The sequence below is a fragment of the Heliangelus exortis genome, chromosome 4, assembly GCF_036169615.1.
Source record: "Heliangelus exortis chromosome 4, bHelExo1.hap1, whole genome shotgun sequence".
Classification (NCBI taxonomy): domain Eukaryota; kingdom Metazoa; phylum Chordata; class Aves; order Apodiformes; family Trochilidae; genus Heliangelus; species Heliangelus exortis.
In genome coordinates, this window is record NC_092425.1 from 40,301,502 (window position 1) to 40,314,961 (window position 13,460).

At 44.6% G+C, this 13,460-nt stretch overlaps 1 protein-coding gene across 1 annotated transcript; it reads right to left on the minus strand.

Moving 5' to 3' along the window:
- Window positions 1-8,725: 8,725 nt before the first annotated feature.
- CYTL1 (cytokine like 1) lies at window positions 8,726-11,067 on the minus strand. Its single transcript, XM_071743976.1, has 4 exons — window positions 10,834-11,067; window positions 10,704-10,748; window positions 9,239-9,367; window positions 8,726-9,121 (listed from the first exon to the last, which is right to left on the minus strand). Exons 1-4 carry the CDS (start codon window positions 10,969-10,971, stop codon window positions 9,038-9,040), a joined length of 396 nt encoding a protein of 131 aa, XP_071600077.1. The 5' UTR covers window positions 10,972-11,067; the 3' UTR covers window positions 8,726-9,037.
- Window positions 11,068-13,460: the final 2,393 nt, after the last annotated feature.

Sequence of the window (13,460 nt, forward strand, 5' to 3'; positions counted from 1 at the left end):
TTCTTGGAGCAAAGGAAATCAAGGAAAAGTTTTTTTTATCAGCTTGGGTTCCATGCTCACACTTTCTATCTGTCTAGAAGGAAGCAGTAACAGCCAAGCACTTACTGGACCCCAGAGAGAAGAAAAATAGTTTAAATTCTGCAACTCCAGAAAAATCTTCCTCTGTATTAAACAGGGGAAAAAGTGAACAAACAGAAGTTGTGATCTCCAAATAACATTTTTTCCCTTCTTTAGAAGTGCTTCTGTCTGACCACAGTTTACTAAAAATTGTTTTCTTGCTTCATTTTCTCTCTCAGTGGGAATAACACCTTTCTGACTCATTTACTGGGTGCTTGTCTTGTGAGAAAGTTGGATGGAAACTGGGCAGGGGTCTGTTCCCTGGACTATTTCAGGGCTTGTGTTTTTAGTTCAATAATAATAATATTTTATTACTAACAATTTGGAAACCATGGCTCTTCTCCCAGGAGAAAACTGAACTGCTAGGCTCAAAACTCAATCTTTCATTTATTTGTTCAGTGTTAGGAGCATTTCCAGGTACTGATACATACCTGGATATACTTGGAAATGGTTACAAAAATTCTGTGCCACTCTTCCAAAAATGTTTTGGGTATGATCTAGGAGATAGTATGGACCAGTGACCATTGCCAAAGCAGATAGTTTTGGATCACTTGGTAGGGTCCATATAAATTAAAAAAAAATGTGATTTCTCATTAAAAAAAAATCTATTAAACTGGCACTGACTCCAGTAGACTTTATATCTACCTGCAGGATGGGGAATAACAGAGCATCTCTCCATTGCTTTTTGGCTAAAACTGGGATACCCTGGCAGGCTAACAGTAAAATCTTAAGTAACACAGGGTTCCTGAGCACAGCAAGCCTAAAAAAAAAAGCACAGTGCCAAAAAGTTTCACAAATAAAGCTGGTGGAGTTCTCTATTTTCACTTGTCTTGCCATGCATTCCAAAAATAAGATCTTAATGTGGAAAAAAAGTTCCAAGTGCAGCAGTTAAATGTTTGTAAGGTAACTTTATTTACAGGACCTTAGCACTGTAGTAAATGTTGGAAAATCTCTGTCAGTATCCCATAACTCCACCAACAGATGCCACATACCTGGGGAGGGGTACAATGGGCAAATGGGCATTCCCAAATCTGCTGTTTGGATAAACTCTAAAAAGTCTACAACCTAAAAGTTCAGTTTCCTCCCTGATGCTCCTCTTCTGCATTTTCTTGGGTCACAAAGTAACTGTGTGAGGAGTTAAGTGACGTGGGTGGCTACTTAAGTAAAGCCCAGGTGGCTGATAGTGGAGAAAAAGAGGTGGGAAAGGAGATGGATCTAACAAAATCCATAACATGACTTTCTGATAAAATTGGAAATGGATAGCTTTGATTAGTTTTGTAGAGATAGTGACCAAGACCTCACTTTCTGGCTGTCTTGGGATTCTATATGATAACATGAGGGAGAGCCCAGCAGTCCTAGGGCTGCTCTTTAGTGAGGATGCTTGCAGGAAAAGAGAAATCTGTTTTCTGTTTTCAAAAGGAAAGCTGGTCCTAGGATTATCTGCTCCTTCCAGCAAACCTCCTTCAACAGGGATGAAGAGGAGGCTCCCAGGTGAGCTCAGAGCAACCTCCCAATAGCTGAAGGGGCTACAAGAAAGCTGGGGGAGGGCTTTGGACATGGGGGTGGAGTGAGAAGACAAGGGAAAATGATTTGAAAACTGAAGAAGAGAGATTTAGGTCAGACATTAGGAAGAAATTCTTTAATTTGAGGGTGCTGAGCCCCTGGCCCAGGTTGTCCAAGGAAGCTGTGGCTGCCCCATCCCTGGCAGTGTCCAAGTCCAGGTTGGATGGGGCTTGGAGCAACCTGGGCTGGTGGGAGGTGTCCCTGCCCATGCAGGGGGTTGGGACTTGAGGAGCTTCCAGATCCCATTGATAGAATTCTCTGAGCAGGCAAGACAAGAGAACAGATGCTTTTTTTTTTTTTTCTGCAATTCTTCCCTCATGATCACCCAAAGTGAGCACAGTTTAATGATGTACTTTTTGTAATATCCTGCTTGAAGCAGGGCAGGGTGCCAGCTGACAAATGACAGCAAATACATTTGTCTTAATCCCTCCACAGCCTCCCTCTTGGCTGGGGCCCTAATGAGCAGGGGCTGCTGGGTTGCAGGGATAAATGCTCAGCTGCATGAATGGCTCTGGCTGGTGAAGGGACTGGAGCACAGATCCTATGAGGAGAGGCTGAGGGAGCTGGGGGTGTTGAGGCTGGAGAAGAGGAGGCTCAGGGGAGACCTCATCACTCTCTCCAACTCCCTGAAAGGAGGTTGGAGCCAGGGGGGGGTTGGGCTCTTTTCCCAGGCAACTCTCAGCAAGACAAGAGGGCACAAGAGGTCTCAAGTTGTGCCAGGGGAGGTTTAGGTTGGACATAAGAAAGAATTTCTTTCTGGAGAGGGGGATCAGCCATTGGAATGGGCTGCCCAGGGAAGGGGTGGATTCTCCATCCCTGGAGATATTTCCAAAGAGCCTGGATGTGGCACTCAGTGCCATGGGCTGGGAACTGCAGCGGGAGTGGATCAAGGGTTGGACTTGATGAGCTCTGAGGTCCCTTCCAACCCAGCCAATTCTAGGATTCTCTGCTGTTCCTTCTATATCTTGTATGATGGTAAATGAAGAAGTTGATAAACTTGCTGTCTTACTGAAAAAGATTAGTGAGTGATTTCTTGGCAAATTACAAGGGATTAGGTTTCTTTATCAAAGGTTTTTTCTCCCTTCCTGACTGTGACAAGCTGGAAGAAGATGCTGTGTATAAAGAGAGTTCATCTAATCAGAAATCTCATTATGACAGCCTGAGTGACAGCAGGTTACTGTGAATTGAAGGAAGGTGGCTTCAGGTGCTCCCCACTTTCCATTAAAAATGACACATGAGATGTGCAGAGAGAGGCACAGTGTAAACCACAGGGAATATGCTTGGGGGAAAAGCACATCAGTGACCAGGCAAATGTGATTCTGGGAAGAAAATAGACAGCACCTGCAAATGGAGAGCAGGTTTTTAAAGTCAATTTGAGTATGCATAGTCCTCAGAGCATCAAGTTGCATTCCTCAGCTCCTGAAGGACAGAACTGAGCTGTTGGGAAGCATCCCTGCAAAGAGTACATTGCAGGATGTGTCCTTGTCAGTGGCAAAAAAAGCTGAAGGAATACAAAGAAAATGATTTATATTCTATTTGCATTTCCAAAGACTCTTTGGAAGAAATTTTGTCCTAAAGAAATGAGGCTGCATGGAATCAGCCTGAAGCAGGAGAAGTGTATTTGGAAAGTGGCTGAAAGAATGGGAACAACAGGGAAAACATCTGGAGTTAGGGTCACAGGTTCCATCAAAGTGGACTAGAAAAGGCTTCTTTATTTCAATAAAGCAGGAAACATAGGAATTATGAGAAGATCCACAAGATTTCTATTACAGAAAGCTTGTGTCCAATTTTTAAGCACTGGAAGAGGCTCCCCAGAGAGGTGTTTGAGTCTCCATCCCTGAATATGTTTAAAAATCACCTGGATGTGGTGCTTGGGGTTGGGTCATCAGGAATAGGGTAATAGGATTAGGACAAGGCTAAACTTGATGATCTGGAAGGTCTTTTCCAGCCTGGATAATTCTGTGATTTTATGATTGACAGACCAGGGAAGATGCAGGGGTAGAAGTGCCATGGTTACCTGCACAGGCTTTACTCAATGTCCATTTTGAGGGACAGAGCTTTTGGGGGGCTCTTCTGGGGGGCTTTTTGGGGGGAAAGGAGGCTCATTGCTCTGCAGTTTGCCTGCCAAGCCACAGCACAAGCTTTCCATCATGCCTGGGTTTAAAACCTGTGACATCCAGAGGAAAAACCAGCTAAAATTTAGCAACACTGCCCAGTCCCTACATTATCTCCACAAATGCCATGGCCTGTGGTGATCACACCACATTTTTTAGCAAGGTACCTCCATGGCTGGCTTTGGGATGAGAAGCTGTGATGGGGTTTTGTTACTATTATACAAATGTACAATTCTTGATGTTTTCCCAGCTCTCTGGGCTTCCCTGGGTGGGGGAAGAGCCTCTGGGTAGAGGAAGGAAAAAATCTCAGAGCAAATGGTTCTACTCTACCTGGTTTTCTCCTTGAGAAAGGAGGGTTCTGCCAGTGTGGTTTCCAGGCTCCTTGCCAGTGTGCTAATAAGAAACTTTATTCCAAGATATGGATGCTGGAGGTGATGCAGAAAAAAATAGGATTGGTGTCTTTGGAGTGTGTGGGATCTTGGAGAGAGGTTGCTGGCTTGGAGAGGAGAATAATCCTAAAAGGCAAATTAAGCAATATTTCAGTGTTCAGCCTGGAGAAGGCTCCAAGGAGACCTTATAGTGACCTTCCAGTGCCTGAAGGGAATACAGGAAACTGGGGAGGGATTTTTACAAGGGCATGGAACAGCAGGGTGAAGGGGAATGGTTTTAAGCTGGAAGAGGGGAGACTTAGGCCGGACATTAGGAGGAAATTATTTAATTTGAGGGTGCTGAGCCCCTGGCCCAGGTTGCCCAAGGAAGCTGTGGCTGCCCCATCCCTGGCAGTGTCCAAGTCCAGGTTGGATGGGGCTTGGAGCAACCTGGGCTGGTGGGAGGTGTCCCTGCCCATGCAGGGGGTTGGGACTGGATGAGCTTCCAGATCCCATTCATAGAATTCTCTGAGCAGGCAAGACAAGAGAACAGATGCTTTTTTTTTTTTTTTTCTGCAATTCTTCCCTCATGATCACCCAAAGTGAGCACAGTTTAATGATGTACTTTTTGTAATATCCTGCTTGAAGCAGGGCAGGGTGCCAGCTGACAAATGACAACAAATACATTTGTCTTAATCCCTCCACAGCCTCCCTCTTGGCTGGGGCCCTAATGAGCAGGGGCTGCTGGGTTGCAGGGATAAATGCTCAGCTGCATGAATGGCTCTGGCTGGTGAAGGGACTGGAGCACAGATCCTATGAGGAGAGGCTGAGGGAGCTGGGGGTGTTGAGGCTGGAGAAGAGGAGGCTCAGGGGAGACCTCATCACTCTCTCCAACTCCCTGAAAGGAGGTTGGAGCCAGGGGGGGGTTGGGCTCTTTTCCCAGGCAACTCTCAGCAAGACAAGAGGGCACAAGAGGTCTCAAGTTGTGCCAGGGGAGGTTTAGGTTGGACATGAGAAAGAATTTCTTTCCGGAGAGGGTGATCAGCCATTGGAATGGGCTGCCCAGGGAAGGGGTGGATTCTCCATCCCTGGAGATATTTCCAAAGAGCCTGGATGTGGCACTCAGTGCCATGGGCTGGGAACTGCAGCGGGAGTGGATCAAGGGTTGGACTTGATGAGCTCTGAGGTCCCTTCCAACCCAGCCAGTTCTAGGATTCTCTGCTGTTCCTTCTATACCTTGTATGATGGTAAATGAAGAAGTTGATAAACTTGCTGTCTTACTGAAAAAGATTAGTGAGTGATTTCTTGGCAAATTACAAGGGATTAGGTTTCTTTATCAAAGGTTTTTTCTCCCTTCCTGACTGTGACAAGCTGGAAGAAGATGCTGTGTATAAAGAGAGTTCATCTAATCAGAAATCTCATTATGACAGCCTGAGTGACAGCAGGTTACTGTGAATTGAAGGAAGGTGGCTTCAGGTGCTCCCCACTTTCCATTAAAAATGACACACGAGATGTGCAGAGAGAGGCACAGTGTAAACCACAGGGAATATGCTTGGGGGAAAAGCACATCAGTGACCAGGCAAATGTGATTCTGGGAAGAAAATAGACAGCACCTGCAAATGGAGAGCAGGTTTTTAAAGTCAATTTGAGTATGCATAGTCCTCAGAGCATCAAGTTGCATTCCTCAGCTCCTGAAGGACAGAACTGAGCTGTTGGGAAGCATCCCTGCAAAGAGTACATTGCAGGATGTGTCCTTGTCAGTGGCAAAAAAAGCTGAAGGAATACAAAGAAAATGATTTATATTCTATTTGCATTTCCAAAGACTCTTTGGAAGAAATTTTGTCCTAAAGAAATGAGGCTGCATGGAATCAGCCTGAAGCAGGAGAAGTGTATTTGGAAAGTGGCTGAAAGAATGGGAACAACAGGGAAAACATCTGGAGTTAGGGTCACAGGTTCCATCAAAGTGGACTAGAAAAGGCTTCTTTATTTCAATAAAGCAGGAAACATAGGAATTATGAGAAGATCCACAAGATTTCTATTACAGAAAGCTTGTGTCCAATTTTTAAGCACTGGAAGAGGCTCCCCAGAGAGGTGTTTGAGTCTCCATCCCTGAATATGTTTAAAAATCACCTGGATGTGGTGCTTGGGGTTGGGTCATCAGGAATAGGGTAATAGGATTAGGACAAGGCTAAACTTGATGATCTGGAAGGTCTTTTCCAGCCTGGATAATTCTGTGATTTTATGATTGACAGACCAGGGAAGATGCAGGGGTAGAAGTGCCATGGTTACCTGCACAGGCTTTACTCAATGTCCATTTTGAGGGACAGAGCTTTTGGGGGGCTCTTCTGGGGGGCTTTTTGGGGGGAAAGGAGGCTCATTGCTCTGCAGTTTGCCTGCCAAGCCACAGCACAAGCTTTCCATCATGCCTGAGTTTAAAACCTGTGACATCCAGAGTTAAAAACAGCTAAAATTTAACAACACTGCCCAGTCCCTACATTATCTCCACAAATGCCATGGCCTGTGGTGATCACACCACATTTTTTAGCAAGGTACCTCCATGGCTGGCTTTGGGATGAGAAGCTGTGATGGGGTTTTGTTACTATTATACAAATGTACAATTCTTGATGTTTTCCCAGCTCTCTGGGCTTCCCTGGGTGGGGGAAGAGCCTCTGGGTAGAGGAAGGAAAAAATCTCAGAGCAAATGGTTCTACTCTACCTGGTTTTCTCCTTGAGAAAGGAGGGTTCTGCCAGTGTGGTTTCCAGGCTCCTTGCCAATGTGCTAATAAGAAACTTTATTCCAAGATATGGATGCTGGAGGTGATGCAGAAAAAAATAGGATTGGTGTCTTTGGAGTGTGTGGGATCTTGGAGAGAGGTTGCTGGCTTGGAGAGGAGAATAATCCTAAAAGGCAAATTAAGCAATGATATTTCAGTGTTCAGCCTGGAGAAGAGAAGGCTCCAAGGAGACCTTATAGTGACCTTCCAGTGCCTGAAGGGAATACAGGAAACTGGGGAGGGATTTTTACAAGGGCATGGAACAGCAGGGTGAAGGGGAATGGTTTTAAGCTGGAAGAGGGGAGACTTAGGCTGGACATTAGGAGGAAATTCTTTAATTTGAGGGTGCTGAGCCCCTGGCCCAGGTTGCCCAAGGAAGCTGTGGCTGCTCCATCCCTGGCAGTGTCCAAGTCCAGGTTGGATGGGGCTTGGAGCAACCTGGGCTGGTGGGAGGTGTCCCCATGCAGGGGGTTGGAATTAAATGTCTTTAAAGTCTCTTCTGACCAAAACTATTTTATGATTTCTGATAGTAGGAAACTATCTGAGCTTTTACACTTAAAAAAAAAGTGCAGCTTTGTGCTAGATTAAATGATTAAATGTCCCCACAGGATGCCCACAGAGACACCTGAGGGGATCTCATCCAGAGGATCAGTAGGATTAGCACGTGAGGACTTAATCTTCAGCAGAGAAATACCAAGTCTGACAGGTACGTTCCTTGAATCTGCACTTAGCTTTGAAACCAAGTGAAAAGAAAATAATTTGACTACTTTCCATCCCTCTGTATCTCTCCTGGGTTCAGTGTTCCCTACTCTTATTCTCTGGTTCAATAGGACAGTCAAAGTTTCTACAGCTAAAATAAGATTGACAGAGTTGTTCCAAAATAAAGAAAAAAACCCTTCTTCTCCCCCCCCCCCTGCACAGTTTTTGAATGAATGTTCTGATTTACATTTTTCATAAGTAAAAAAAGTATTTATTTACTTATTTTCATAAGAGCTGTCAACCACTTTGGTTGATACCTTCAGGTATTCACTGGAATGAAAGTATAAAAGACAAACTGTGATTGTCTCACCATTTCATAATTAAAGAAGACAGGGGTTTTATAAAACATTTTTTTGAGAACTCTGCCTAAATCTGTGCTGCAGATAAACAACCAGAAAGGAGAGGGGGAAATTCCAGGGTAATACTTTCAGGAATATGGGAAAGATTCTTTCTGGGCACCAAGGAGCTGCCAGGTATAAAATTCTCCAGTCCTGCAGATGCTGAAGGGACCCAGGACTCTGGAACTACTATCTGGAAATGTTCTTAATCTCAGCAGCTCAGTTTATGGGCTTTATCTTAAAAAAACCAACAATTTGTCCAAACATACAACAAATCATGCAGAGACAGCAAAGTTTGCATTGCTATGGAAACAAAGCTAGAGATGGCTTCTGCTGGGAAAAACAACTTGCAGGTGACTGTGACAAGGAAGCTGGCAAGAATGACACCTTGGGGATGGGATTTGAAAGACATGCTGTAACACAAGAGTCTTGGATTAGGAAGCTGATTTTATTTAGTTTTCCACAAAGACAGGAAACTTGCACCTCTGTTCTGACATCCAAAGCTCTCAGCACACATGTATGAGCCACTTAGAGAGACATCTGTCACACTTCTCTTAGCAAACACTAAGAAAAACAAACATGGGCCCTTCCAGTCCTATCCAATAAAATAAAAACTGCTAAATCAGTATGGAATGTTGATCAGAGTGTATTTTCTCTATCTGAATCTAGTTATTCACGAAAGAGTAAAAAAAAAAAACCTCTATCTAATGTTTAAAGCAAAACATACTTTATACATTTGGCTACACTGAAATATCATACCTTGCCAAATGGAAAAAAATAAAATAAAAAAATGCTCCCTAACCATAGTTTCCCAAGCAGCTCCATAGGTATGCAAGGCATGCAGTTCATTTCCTGCTAAGGAGAGGAGAAATGGGTAGGTCTGAGATAATATTGCTAGTTTGCTGGAAAAAGATCTTGGTTGTTAATGTTGTAGTTGCCTGCAGCTCTGAATGGTGTCTCTTTGTCTCCTTGAATATTTCCCCAACTTTTGGGCTGACTCCCTTTTAGCTCTCAGGGATGGAGGGCTCCATGGGAGGCAGAAGAGGACTTTCCAGAGCATTGCAGTCATCTGTGAGGAACACCACATCCTAAAGAAACAAACAGAAAGGGCCAGAATTTATAAGGAGGAGGAGACAGCAAAATATTGAGAAGCTCAGGCCCTGATCCAGCACCAACTGCATCCCTGTGGGTGCATCTCCACCTACCCTTCTGCAGTAGGAGATCATGATGGTGTAGAGGCTCCTGGCTTTTTCCTTCAGTTCACTCACTTCAAGGACTCTTTCACATCTGGGAGAAGCCACAAACTCACGGAGCCTTGCCAGCACACAGTAATTCTGCAAAGCATGGAAAAGAAGCACGTGGATCCCTACCCAAACACAGATTTCTCCTTCTCGCCCACCACTTGACAAAATCCTTGCTGCCCCAGTGGGAACCTGGAATTCCTGCCTCTCTGGATGTGTAATTTCTGTAACCTTCAGCTAGGAAAGTTGACCCTCGATATGTCAGAAAGATGTTTGGTCCAAAGAAGTGCTTGGAAAAGTGCAGAAATTCAGTTTTGGCCACCCAGTTTCTTTCTCACCTGCTCCAGGAGGCAGCAGGGCCAAAGGAATCAAATCTATTCCTGCAAATCTTGGGGTTACCTACAGAATAGGTGCACTGTCTGCCTTTTAAGAGAGCATCTGACACAGCTGGTGGACTGATTTCAAGATTTCACAGCCATGATTCCTCTGCTCTGGACAACAGGCAAGGCTGGGAATGCCAGGCAAAACTTTTTTCAGAGTAAATTTCAGCCTCAAGCTTTGAGTTATCAAAATAAAAGCAGAGCCAGTAATTATTTCACCAGGTCCTTGTGAAGCAGGCAAATAAATATCCCAGCTTTTGCTGTAAAGCAAAGGAAACTGAGGCACTGGACACATTTTGCTTGGTCTTTGCAATGAAGTGAGGCACTGGCAATGATGGATCTGGAGGGTCCTGACTTGCAAGGCTTGATGGTGTAGTTGCCTCTGTCAAATTGTGTCAAAAATCTCATGGATTATTTGGGATTTTCTACTTTTTAGTTACTCAGCTGAGCAGTGGGAAAAGTAGCAAAATATGTCCAGTGTCCCAGGGCAGAACACTAAGGTATAAACTGTGTGTGCAGGAGGCTCTTTTGTCTTTGATTTTGTCTTGATGACTGCTGCTGTGTTTTCTTCCTTAAACTTCTATATCTTCAGACAAATATTTTCTTTCTGGATTCAACAAGTGGCTATTTAAAAGCCAGCAAGATATTCCTGTATTCCTTTCAGTTAAAGTTGCAGTGCCAGAGCAACTCACGATATAAAACAAAGTGGATTTATTAAGTGAAGAAATTTTATTCTGATTTTTTTCTCCTAAACTATTATTTAAAGTTCTGCTGAACTCTTGAAACAGCTCTGTCATAAGAAATGAACAACATACAAGTGGTAATCACCTCAAAATATTGATTTCCTCGTTTCTGAAGTTCTAAACAAGTAAAATCTCAGGAGGTCCAGAGGGATTTTAATAAGATGAAAGTTTGGTTTTTTTGGGCACCCACCTCTCTGCTCAATGAACCTTTAAAAAAAATTGTTTCAAAGCATTTTTAGGAATTACCCTCTTTATCCATGACTTGTTTTCATTGCAGAGCAGTAAGAAAGCTGTGGGATAACTTACATGGATGTCCAAGTAGAGCCTGGGCAGCATCAGCACACAGGAGTCCTGCAGGAAAGAAGTTGCAAGGTTTGTTCAGAGAGAAACTTGTGTCCAAAGCAAGCAAGTAGGAGAGGTTTTTAGGTAGACTCACCACAGCTTTGGAGGTCTGTAACTCCTTAAAGGACTCAGTGATTTCCTTGCTCAGTGCCAACACTCGTGAGTAGCAAGTTGGAGGAGCTGCACTGGTGACCAGGGCAGCAGAGAGCAGAGCAAGGAGGCTCAGCAGCATCTTCACTGAGTTTGTCTAAAGGAGGAGGAAAGAAACCCAGTTAGTGCTTAGGCAGCTACTGGCAAGCATCAACGAGTGAGTTTGACAAGTCAGCCCCCAATTAAATAGGCTCTTGCATCAAAAAAAAAAAAAAAAAAAAAGTGCCTGGGGGTGGTCCGAGCAGCAGCTTGCTGCTGGTTTGAATTTCCTGCCAGCCTATGAGGCAAAGCTGCTCGAAATTTCCTGCTCTGAACAGGGACTGGAGGGAAGGAGGGTAACAAAAACAAATATTACTGGCACTTCTCATTCCAGAAAGAAAAAGAACCCAGCAAACATCTCCTGCAACGGGAATGTGTAAGAATGGGGCCTGTGTGTTTTACAAGGGGTGCAGTGATAGGTGGAAGGGGAATGGTTTTAAGCTGGAAGAAGAAAGATTTAGGTCAGATATTAGGAAAAAATTCTTCCCTGTGAGGGTGCTGAGCCCCTGGCCCAGGTTTTCCAGGGAAGCCGTGGCTGCCCCATCCCTGGCAGTGTCCAAGTCCAGGTTGGATGGGGCTTGGAGCAACCTGGGCTGGTGGGAGGTGTCCCTGCCCATGCAGATATTTTGGAATGAGGTTGATCTTTAAGGTCCCTTCCAACCCAAACTGTTCTGTGTTTCTATGAAAACACCAAGAAACCTAAATCCAAAGTGGTGTCCTGTCAACATCTTCTTGGCTCTAGGGTTCATTCAGTGCTGCCACGTGGGGTTTGTGAACCAAGGGAGCTGGGCTGGTACCTGTGGAGGAGAAGCAGCAAAGGTGGTAGTGGTGTGGCAGAAGGAACTGGGCTGGGGATGAGGGATGGGACACAGCCAAGAGATGGGAAAGGTGGGGAATGTGAGACAGATCTGGGGCAGAGAGGCTACAGAAAAGCTGGGAAGAGGCTTTTTACAAGGGCAGGGTGTGATAGGACAAGAGGGGATGGTTTTAAGCTGGAAGAGGGGAGATTTAGGTCAGACAATAGGGAAAAATTCTTTAATTTGAGGGTGCTGAGCCCCTGTCCCAGGTTGCCCAGGGAAGTTGTGGCTGCCCCATCCCTGGCAGTGTCCAAGTCCAGGTTGGATGGGGCTTGGAGCAACCTGGGCTGGTGGGAGGTGTCCCTGCCCATGCAGGGGGTTGGAATTAGAACCCAAATCATTTGATGATTCTATGAGAAAGCACAGGGTCAGATCCCTGATCCTGGGTGAGCTTTGGCACATTCACCTCTTCCTTGAGAATCCCCTGTCCAGCTGTGGGATGCACGGGCTGCAGATGGGAGGTACCTTTCCAGAACTGGTGTTGTATATTGGCAGTATCAATCACACTTGTCTGGCATCCTTAGCAGGTCTGGAAGGTTCCTGCTGTAAAGGAAACCTCCCAGGTCCAGTAGAAATTTCCTTTTTCCACCCTGATGCTCACAATTTCTTAATCAAAACTGCAGTGCTTGCTATCACTGCTTGGGGAGTGTGGTTAAACATTCATGGCCTCAAAGAGAATGAATACATCTCTGTCATAAATATATAAAAACTCTTTTGCTTTCTGAGGTGAATATATGGGGCTCTGTTCTTTTATTAGATGCCAGATGGAGCTGAGAAATCCAGATGCTGGCACGCAGGCTGAGCATATGTTGTTCTTCCATGTTAATTGTCCTGTAAAATGGAGGTACCCTTGAATGAAAAACTGGTTATTTCACAAGTTATCCTCCTTCCCAAATAACACAGCAGGTTTCAAATTCATGTTCTAGCAAGGTATTAGCCAAAATAACCAGGGCTCTGATTGCAGGACACCAGGAAGGTTCATCTGAAGATGGGAGAAGGGGAAATGACTGAAAAAGAAAAAGAGATGCTCATCACCCACTTTAGAGAGAAAACCAAAGTCTTGAAAACCAGTTTTGGGGATAAAACAAAATATTCTATATATTGCAGAGGACTCTGACAAAATCCACTGAAACACCTGGAGAAAACAGGGAAAGAGAGCTTCATAATTGTTATAAATTTCTTTGCTTTCATAAAGAACAATTGGTTTTGTACCAGTGTGTGTTCCTCAGGGTTAAACTGGTAGATTCTTGGAGAGGAAAGAAAAGGTGGGAGTGGGAATCATGGCTGAGAGGAGGAGGATTTAGGACTGGCCTTGGTGGATGAGCTGCTGGGTTTTATTTTCAGGAAAGGGAGTTTTCCTTTTTCTTTTTCTTTTTTTTTCCTTCTTCTTCTTCTTCTTCTTCTTTTCTTTCCTCTTTCCTCTTTCCTCTTTCCTCTTTCCTCTTTCCTCTTTCCTCTTTCCTCTTTCCTCTTTCCTCTTTCCTCTTTCCTCTTTCCTCTTTCCTCTTTCCTCTTTCCTCTTTCCTCTTTCCTCTTTCCTCTTTCCTCTTTCCTCTTTCCTCTTTCCTCTTTCCTCTTCCCTCTTCCCTCTTCCCTCTTCCCTCTTCCCTCTTCCCTCTTCCCTCTTCCCTCTTCCCTCTTCCCTCTTCCCTCTTCCCTCTTCCCTCTTCCCTCT

What these genes read in the sequence shown, in the direction of transcription:
- CYTL1 (XM_071743976.1), bottom strand. Translation starts at nt 10,971, where the DNA reads ATGCTGCTGAGCCTCCTTGCTCTGCTCTCTGCTGCCCTGGTCACCAGT. An exon ending in TACAGACCTCCAAAGCTGTG is followed by an intron (nt 10,749 to 10,833) that starts GTGAGTCTACCT and finishes TCTTTCCTGCAG; the next exon opens with GACTCCTGTGTGCTGATGCT. An exon ending in TGATCTCCTACTGCAGAAGG is followed by an intron (nt 9,122 to 9,238) that starts GTAGGTGGAGAT and finishes TTGTTTCTTTAG; the next exon opens with GATGTGGTGTTCCTCACAGA.